The sequence below is a fragment of the Vigna unguiculata genome, chromosome 1, assembly GCF_004118075.2.
Source record: "Vigna unguiculata cultivar IT97K-499-35 chromosome 1, ASM411807v1, whole genome shotgun sequence".
NCBI lineage: Eukaryota > Viridiplantae > Streptophyta > Magnoliopsida > Fabales > Fabaceae > Vigna > Vigna unguiculata.
Genome location: NC_040279.1, coordinates 32,290,397 through 32,301,100, shown reverse-complemented (window position 1 = coordinate 32,301,100; position 10,704 = coordinate 32,290,397). Strand labels below are relative to the sequence as shown.

Below are 10,704 nucleotides of genomic sequence, written 5' to 3'. Positions count from 1 at the left end.
TTTTTGAAAAACGAGAATTGGGTGAAAGAATTATTTGGATACTGGACATAATTAATGATTTTTTGATGATTTTGTGAACCCTACACCTAGCAAGGAAGGATCCCCAGAAGCCTTTTAGGTAATCTAGAGAGCTTCCAAAACATCAACTGAGGCTCTTTTAACAGTCCAACCTCATTCCAATGAATCTATTTACAGCAAAGAATAGACTTGGAAATCCATGCATGCAAATGCTGTTGACAACGACAAGAACCTCTTAAACAAATAACGAGGAACAGAGCTGTCACTCAAAAGCTTGCAGGTGGGGTTTCTGGAGGTCTGCTATAAATATCATCAAAATGAAGATTTATTTCCCCAGCCCCCAAGTCATCTGTGTATGTTCTAGATAATCTGTGACTATCTCTAGAGTACAAGCGTTGTTCACGATCTTCTTCCTCTGACCCTCTATCAGAAAACTTATCATAATAATTATATCTTTCCTCATTGAAATCTGGAGGCTCAAAAAAGCTTGTCTGATTCTGTCCACCCTGCTGCGCGTGACTTCTTGCCCACCAATGGCTCCTGCTACTAGGGGTCAGTTCATTATAACTCTGATCCTGAATTGAGCTTTCCCTGAAAATGGGAACGGATGTGGAAGTCACAAGATGAGATTGAGCCCAACCTCGACGATTCTCATTTGAGTATTCCTCATATCCACTTTCATTTTGTGTCATATTGGAGGGAATCCAATGCTCTCTAGAATCATGCTCTATTATTCCAAACGCTTCTGAAGGATCTTCTCTTTGATTTACGTCAGAAGATCGAGATGTATAGTACCAATCAAGGAGATAGGGATGACTGTGTTGGTTGGCTTCCATCACCCACAGAGAACCCAAGTGATTGGCAGTTAAAAAAGTACTGTATGGCATTTCCCTGGACATAAACCTGTTTCTGTCTCCAATATTGCTTCCTGTGTTGGAAATACCCCTCCACATTCTAGGAGGGGAAGCTGCATGTATGTTTCCGTGCACTGGTAACTTTTCCTCTCTGAATTTTTTAAGATTTAGCAAAAACTGTTTACCCTGTGCGCTTGGTTCCCATGATGGATAACTACTCTGAAAGCTGTAATACCAACAGAAGTTCAACAAAACAAAAATAATAATAAAATTGTTTGCCCTAAGGTAAGGGATTTCAAAAGTACTAAAGGTTTTCTGAGCTAAGTTGTCTGAGGGGCATTGTTTAATATAGACTGAAATCAAACTAGAAACATTATTTTAGCCTTGTTCCAAAAAGAGCATAAATTTTCCTTTCTTTCTCCTTTTTCTGCTTGTTAAAATTATCATCTTTTTATATATTTCACGACTTGGACGGAAGAATCATAGACCACATAAGAAGGCGAATTACAACATGGAGAATTGAGGGTTAAAAATAATGAAGCTGATAATTTCAAGGTTATGACGATGAAAAGCTTCAAACAATAAAAACTAAGATTGGAACACTGGGGAAGTTAGGTGTTGACTAGTAGGACAATCTCTGATTTTCACACCAGGATTAAGACAGTCCATACATCACTTTTACGGGAAAAAGAAAAAACAAAGGGTTCCTGTCGTTATATGAAAACAACTTTTAAAGAAAAAAATAGATACATGGATAACAAATAGAATTTTTTTCATCCTGTAGCTAAGGAACTTGGATAACACTAACTGTTTTTCAATGAATTCATTCCTTTTCCCCGCCCCCTCCCCGAGGGGGAAGTGCAAGAAAAAACATTCAACATTAGTCGTTTAAACTTCCACCAAAACTTGAAAGCAGGATAGAAGACAACAATTAAAAGAGAAGTAGTAGAACCCGAGCAATTGTCCGAAACAAAATCAATAAATAGACTATGTAACAGAAACCTATTAGACCAGTGTCCTGTGATTATGAAAGCTCAGCCAGAATAACATACCTCAGCAATGATTTCTCCATCTTCCCTTGAGAACTCCTCCGGCTACGAGGTGCATTGCAAGGGGAACCATAATGACTGTTTCCATGTTCTTGAAAATCAAAGGTGCTAAAACTGTGAAAACAGCAGGGAGATAATATAATTAATATGCTCTGACACGCATGGAAACCACAGCACTAATGAATATATAAATAAATAAAATCATAGAAGTCCAAAAGAATGGCCAGATATAAAGGACAGACATTTAAAATATAAATATGAAAACATGCTAACCTGCAAACATGACCAACACCTTCAACATTTACAGTGAAATCAGCAATGAAAAGCAAGATGTCATCAACCCGCTGCAAAAAGAAAATAGCAAATACTTAATTCATTATACTATATATAAAGAAGGTTATCTCCAAGTAAGAATTACCTTTGGGACAATAAACAGAAGCAAGTATGGAGTGAGGAAAATTGAGGCCATCTCCTCAAGTAACATCATTCCAGTATACTGCGCCAAAAAAAAAATACAAGAGCATGCAAAGTAATATTCAAACCTATGTTATCATGCAAATAAAGAACAGATAAGGGTTGATCTATTATCATAATGAGAAAGTTTTAAACCAAGACCTTGTACCTGAAATAAGGTTGCAAACTCAACACGGACTGATTCAGTACTTTCTTTGCCACGCCATCTCTTTGGCAGATAATGAGTATGTTGGACAACCATAGACATAGCTCCTTCAGCATCTAAAACCAGAAGCTCACTCGTGATTGCAGCCCGGCTAATGGCAGTTATAGTTCCAAAAACAGCAGCATACCAAAACAAGTTCCGACCAAATATCTGCAATATTTTCCATTAAAAAGATCTTTAATAACTGTCATGAAACGATGTATAAATTATGAAAAATGAACAGAATTTCATTACATGGCCCTCTAGAAGAGACTCCTCAAGAAAAGCAATGATGATCAGAACTGCAGCAAAGCCACCCGATACAAAAGAGATGAATTTTGCAATGATAGATATGATTGGTGCAGGAAATTGCTTGAGATAATCAGATGCGTGTAATACACTACTATTAATCCGGTGCCTGAAGAGATGGTCCACCTACACCAAATTTTTATCAATAAGCTCTAGCATAGAAGTAAAATGATAACTAGGTAGGCATCACTTTCAGCCTATCAACAGATGATATTCAAACCACTTCCGAACAATAAATTCATTTACTACAAAGAGAACAAGAAAACGCACCCATCATCAAAATTCAAACACAGGTAACTTTCAAAACTTATAGATTACTTCTATATAATAGGTTCTCTTTAAACAACACGTGTTAAACAGTCATTATAATTCAGTTATAGAAACAGAAAACTGTTTTTGTTAGTCCACAATTAATAGAGAATTAGACCTCAAAAAATATACGAAGATAAAAAAGCTAATGACTATTGACTAGAATAATATCTATCACCATTCCATGAATGTTAAAAAGAGGATTACAGTGACAAGTATTTACAGTTTGAGAAATAGGAATAATAAATCAGTAGTGTGCTTAAGCGGTCACTCATAACCATTAATCATACCATTAACCAGTTACATCAAATTGATTACTCCTTAACTAGAAATACCTTTATCAAGAATTCTTTTTCTTGTAATTTCCCCTTATCTTCCAATAAGGATTTTCTTGTAATTGTTTTCTTCCATGATGAAATCATTTTCAGTTACTAAATACATGACCCAGAGTCTTTCAAAGGCTTCCATGAAATAGCTTAAGCATTTAAGAGAATTGTTCTCCTTCATATAGCATCGAAGTGTTTGTGGTCCTTTCCAACACCATGAAAGCAGCAAAAGTGCAGAAAATAAAATGGAGATCAAGAATAAAAATACCTCATTGAATTCCCTAAAGATCCACCTAGACAGATTTGACCATCTTCGAGATGATGCGGTGCTAGGGTGATTATAAAATTGCTCAGCATGTCTCAGAAAGAGATACACCAGCATGAATATGACAAGAAATGGAGAGAGTAAAAGCATTGCAAACCCAACAACCATGAGCCTTCTTTGTAATGTCTTCGGATTTGACACAAAATCCCTTCTGACACAAAAGTTTCTACAGCAAGTTTGAGTTCAAAAAGGAGAACATAAATATTAGAAAGCGTATACTATAATCACATTGTCATATGAACTGCCTAACTGATTATCATATAAGTAAATCTAAAGGCAATAATGTCATATACAAATACAAACACAAAATACAAAAAAGAAAAATGAGAAAAACAACCAAATGCTAGCAGCTATGAAGTTTCAAGAACAATGCCCAGAATAACACCACAAGTATCCCGTAAGAGCCACCAAAATATATAGATATCAAAATCATAACCCTCTACAAGGCAACTAAATGATCATTCAATCCTTCCAACCAACAAATCATTTCTTGAAAATGGTCTACACAAAAAATTTGATGATTACACAGTAGAAGATAAGAATGTATACACATATGAACAGATTAAAGGATTAAATAGTAGAACCTTTATTGTACAACAAAAAGGCATGTGTATACTAGTTGACATACCGATCAAACATGCTCTGCAGGATGCACCAATTCAAAGTCCACTCAAGGGTCTTGGTTAGTATTACACGATTCTGTGTTCCACTAGAACCAGATGTCATTGTAGGACCAGCACCTGGAAACCACGGTGAAATAGGGAAAGCTAGCACACCCTTGTTGAGCATTCCAATTAAGTAGTTTTCCTTCCGCATCAACCGCATGACAATGTCATGGGCAGAAAGATCTTTTACCACACAAAGTTGCTGAGACCTTTGTAGCAGAACAACTTTTTCAAGAATTGTAGCCCATGGCATGGTTTGAATTTCATTGTCAGTGACATGGAGACTGCAAGAAAATCATGGTAAGATACGGAAAAAACTATCAACCATTTGCTTCAATGCATTTTAACTGTTTATCATTCACACTCACCTATTGTGGTAAAAATGCCGGATTTCAAGAGTATCCTTTAGTTGTGCAAAGAATCTCAAGAAGCAAAAAATCCAATAGATAGAGAATAATCCTAAGTATCCAACAATAATAGCTTTGGTAATTGTTAGTGGGGTTAAGGGGTGTTGATGAAGAGCTTCTTTAGCAAGATCACAGGGCTTAATTCCAGATTCAACTGCATCCATCCCACACTTTGCATTACGGAGTCCATTCCAATCAACATGTAATAAAAAAATCCTGAAAAACATATGGTGAACCCTAGACTTAGAAGCTCAACAATCCATTTTATAATGATGCACCAAAGCCCTTTCTCACAGTAATAGCTGTAAAGCCTTTCAAAGAAGAGATCCAAATCGGAGATTGGTTCTACATTTAGGCTGTCACCATTAAGAAGCCCTGAAGGGCTCTCGCTGCCCGGACTAGGAACCTTTCCATAATCAGACAATTCAATCTCTGGCTGATCTTCGTGAAGTAAACCTGCTGTCAGAGATGATGCACCTGGTTGTTTCCATTTGAATATACTAAATGCACTGGCACCCCTTGGCCTGCTAAACATTGTTTACTGACACTGATAGTAAGCATAAACAGCCAGTCCATGCCCAAATTACCAAAATGGTTATGACATCGACAATGGCCTACATATCCAACAGAATAAATATAAGAATATTTCAAAGGTTAGCATAAAAGAGATCTTAGGATAAGCCATTCACTTGCCATCCTATAGCCCACCTACCTCAACAACAGAAGAATAGGAGAAGAAAAAGCATGAAGCACCAGTTAAATACAGTCAACTCAAAAAGGTCAACCAACCACCTCAACAACAGAAAAATAAAAGAGAAAAGTATGAAACACCAGTCAAATACAGTCAAATACAGTCAACACAACAACGCCTTACATCATATGTCAGACAGAGTTGGCAACACAGAAAAAATTGCCAGTGGTATCCAGTTGAAGACTCCTACCAATGAACAAAACCAGCATAGCTGTTCATTCATGATCATTCTGAGCATCAATATTTCCAAAATGATTTGAAGGGGTAGAAGCACCCAAATCATTATCCTAAGAAATCAGTACCAAACAACTTTCCAGAATCATGTAAAAAAAGGTTATGAGAGAAAGCAACAGGTAATCCTCACTCCTCAGTGTTTAATAAGAATCAAATTAAAATGTTGGTGTCGGTTTAGAATAATCTAAAAGGCCAACAATCATAACCTAGGCAAGATTAATATGAGTCAATTGAATGGCATGCCATACTCTCAACAATATTTTGTTCTAAAAAGTTTTCTTTCTTAGATTTCATGTCAGCTACAACTACTACTACTAGAACCTTGTATTTATCTACCTAAAAGCACTAGTCCAACACTAATGGAAGATTATTTGTTGGCTGCAACTTGCAACCGCTAAACAGTACAAACAGCATTTATTTGCTGCAAGAAACATTTCCTTTCACTAAAAGTACCTCTAGCTGTATGAGAATTCCTAATTGCAGTTAATAAACTGATATACAAATTGGTTTCCATTTACACTAACCATCTGCAGACTATTTTAACTTTAGGCTGCAAAATGAAATCATAAAATCACCATTGTACTTAGTATCCCAACCGCCACCTATTTCATTCCAGTGTACTTCACCCCATCCCCCAAAAAAAAATTAGTTTTACATCCCCTTTTACCTGCTACAAATCTAAACATGAAATTAACTTTAATTTTATTCTCCTCATTAACCACCAAACTATATATATACAGCAAGCCAAACCTCACACCAATGACAGCCCTCCCTTTTGACCATGCCCATGCTAACCCCACCACAGAGACCATGACCAACAAGCTCAATACCCATATAACATTCAAAAAAACGAGAGGGGTTCCCTTTGTTACATTCTGAAAGACGCTAAAAAAGGAACGACCTTTCCTGTTTGTACATAAATCAAAAATCAAGAACAGGTAGCCACAGACCCTACAAAACTTCAACTGACCAATTAGCATTAAAATACAACAGCATTGCAAGACACTCTGAGCGGAAAACAAGACCGATCACCATAGCATGATTGCTTAATCGACACGTGTAACGAAACATGTCAAAAACGAACCTTTGCAGCAAAAATCCAGGAAACGGAAACTATATTAATTAATACAATTCGGAGCCACAGAAACTCGTCGTTTGTTGGTCCTAACAAACACCGAAACCATCCATACCATATACACCGATTAAATGATAGAATAAAGCATGGGAGTATTAAACAAAGCGAAAAAACAAAGAAAAAAAATAAAAATTGAAAAGAAACAGGCAAAGGGACGTACCTTGAACTGAGCCGAGAAGGTGGAACGAGTAGATAACGAAACGGTAAGGTAGGAATCGAGTAAAGCAATGGAATTTGGGGAAAATAAAGTGAGAGGTGAAGAATTTGAAGGAGACAGAACCTGGGAGAAGAACGCAAAGAGAAAAGAGAAAGGGTTTTTCCTTTTTTTTTTTTTCTTTCGTCGTTGTAGTTGCGTGGAAGAAGATGAAATTACAGTGATGATAAAGAAAATAATTATATATATTAATATTAATAATTTTTTTTTTCAAGTTTGTATTGTATTCGTGTCCCCTTGTTTTCTTTTCTTTTTCCTTAGCAATACTGGAAGATTTTCTATTAGTAATCAGTAACGCCGTGTTTGGCTCTCCTCTCTGAATCACTTTTGATTCCTTCCCCCGTAAGTTACATATTCAACAAATCTTCAATGTTGTTGGAATTAAAAAATCACGGTGATATCTTTTATTTTATTTATCTCTCTATATTACAGAAAAAATTGTTTAAAACGGGGTAATTTGAAAGGCTTTAAAATTAATTTAAAACAGTTCAAATAAAAAAAAATTAGAAAATAAAATATTACAATCTAAAGATTTATCTGTTATTTCTCATAGACTTTTTTTTTTAAGCAACACAGTTTTGTTTTGTTAAAAAATTTAATTTGACTCTAAGCTTATAAATGAAAATCTTCAAATAGGTAACAAAAGTTTAATTTGGAAAAGTTTCCAATTATCAGACATGAAGATGCACTCAAATAAATAGTTTGTTACATAATTTTAAAACTAGTATTTACATATTTGATTTCTAATATGATAAAAATTGATAGTTTTAATAAAATAATTTAATTCTATTCATTTTATTTAAACTTTGTTTGCTAAAATAATTAAACACATGTTTAACTTTTAGTACCTAATATTTTTGTTTATTAAAAAAATAAAATTAATAGATGATTATCTTAAAAATTATTAGTAGTTTTTATAACTTTTTTTTTCTTTAGTATTCACATAACAATAACTAAAGATTTTATATATATATATATATTGTAAAGTCATTGTTTACCCGGAATGAATTGATTCATCAGTCTCCAATTATTTTGGATTAGGTGTGGCCCTACAATGCCACGAAGGTGCACCGTTGCATCGTTACATTTCTCTTTTCTGAATACATTTTAATAAGTTTTTGTTGTGTTTTCCAAACAGAACAGAGACAAAATAGTGAAATTAGAAACCGTTCAACCCATTCAAACTGAATTTCTAAGTTTGTTTGTAGCAGGCCACAAGAGAATCTCATTTATTTCTCTCTTCTTCTTTTTTTCTTTTACATTTTTTTATAAAAAAAATTAAGATATTATATTCAATCTAAAATCACTAAGATAATAAACTTATAAATTTATATATATTATTTACTTTTATAAGACTTTTAATTTATCTTAAATTTATAACATTTTGACATATGTTATTTTTTGATGATGTTGAAGATGTTTCTAACAAGCCAAATCTGGTCCATTATTGCCAAATTGTGTTCTGTATGACGTTAGTAGTAGGAAAATTCATGAGTCTTCACAAGCATTGGAACGTAGTTAAGTGATTGGATTTTGTAACAATAATAAGACACTAAGTTTAGTTTCGTAAACTTAATATCCATAACGAGGTACAGAACAATTTTTTTGTCTCCATTCATGAATGATGCTTCTTTTATCTATTTAGTTAGCAAAATTATGTGTATTAATATTGAGTGAAAATAGAGGTCGTACCGTAAAACACTAATGAAAAATTTTGTTTTCCACCATTCATTTACATTTCGAATATGTTTAATAAGTCTAAAACCTTAAATTATAAATTAATTACTAATCTATTTACCTAATTTATACATTAATTTTACCAAACTGTACGATAAATATTTAAAATAATTTATTTTAATAGCTAGTTTATAAAATTAAAGTTACTTTAATTTGTTTTTTTTAATTCATAACTTTTTTTTATTATTTGTTATATTTTGATAAATTGTATTATTTTTATTTTTTATCCATTTTAATTTTATGAAACTATTTTTCGCATTTTTTTTCTTGTTTGCAATTCTAATTAAAAAGTATTATTATATAATCATATTTTTTCTTAAGAATACAAATTTCATTTACATAATTTATAACGATATATAAATAGATATTCTCTTTTGTGTTCACCTTTCATATTTCTACTTTTATCCTTAGTTATTATTTTAAAAATTAATTATTTTATAAATAATTTATCTTTAATCATTATTCTGAAAAACTCTTTTTAATACCTCTTTTATCTTTAAAATTATTTTAAAAATCTCTTTTATATATACTTTTTATTTTTTTAATTAATATCTAATAATTATTTTAAAAATTTATTATATATTTTTTATTAATCTTAACTCAAATCTTTATAAAAATTAAAAAATACAAACACATATCAGCATGAGCCAGTAAAATTTAATAAGAATACAAATGTGGGGTGCAGGAAGAAGCGCCGTTTATTTATTACAAGAATAGGTTTTTTGGCCCACTAAAACAATATAGGTCAGAAATACGAATGATCCAAATAATTCTCTCTTTCGTTGCCACCAGCACAATATTTCTACATTTGTTTCGTTTTTTTCCTAAATGACCAGAATCAAAGCGAAGATTTTGCAGACAAATTATTTTTTCTTTTAAGAAGTGTGGTAGAAAATTTTTCTTTGGAATCCTGAAGAAAAAACAAAATATAAGTGTTTTTTTGTCAGTAGGTAAATTTGTGAATCATCAAGGGCTAAACACAAGGTAAGAAATTTGTTGGTTTCACTAAGTTAGCATTTCTTTAAAATAAATACACATTTACATCATTCAATTGTTAAAGTCGCCCTTTTGTCACTATACCAAGTTTCAAAATTACCAATGAATCTCATTACAATTCTAGTCAATAACATTTACATTTGCGTACAATCCACGCAATATTAAAATTAAAATTTTAGGAGTTTCCACACTTCACCTCCTATATATTGTAATTTAAAACATTAAAAAAACATTAAAGGTGAAAAAAAAAGACTAAACTAAAAAAATAGTTTAAAAATACATCTGGAATACAATAATTTATTTTTAAATATAAAACATTGCTAAAAAATACATATAAAATAGAGTAAACAAAAAAAATTATAGATAGAAATAAGTGTCTTATATATTGTCATATCTTAATTTTTTCAAGAAAAAAAATGTTAAAAAACTAACAACGTATATATTTTTTTAACACGTTATTATCATGGTTATATTATTTAAACAATGTAATCAATTATAATTTCTATAATAAAATCACACTGATATAGTGTATTAAAAGTTACAGCAAAGTGATTATAAATTGATTTTAATTTAATAAGATTGAAAGAAGTTGCGTTAGAGATTGTATTGCTATGACATTGTGCATTGCCTAAGAATAACTTTGTCCTGATTATCACTAATCCTTTACAGATAATGCTCAGTGGTGTCTTATATATGTGTGGGATTGTGGTGGATTTG

General features: G+C 32.4%; 1 protein-coding gene across 1 annotated transcript; it reads right to left on the bottom strand.

The window, feature by feature from the left end:
* LOC114180764 (autophagy-related protein 9) lies at positions 1-7,423 on the bottom strand. Its single transcript, XM_028067057.1, is given in 11 exon segments — positions 1-1,098; positions 1,925-2,035; positions 2,195-2,265; positions 2,340-2,417; positions 2,544-2,750; positions 2,835-3,014; positions 3,792-4,014; positions 4,477-4,797; positions 4,882-5,128; positions 5,131-5,534; positions 7,201-7,423. Coding segments are annotated over 10 exon segments (2,577 nt in total). The 5' UTR covers positions 5,456-5,534; positions 7,201-7,423; the 3' UTR covers positions 1-284.
* Between the last annotated feature and the right edge of the window lie 3,281 nt (positions 7,424-10,704).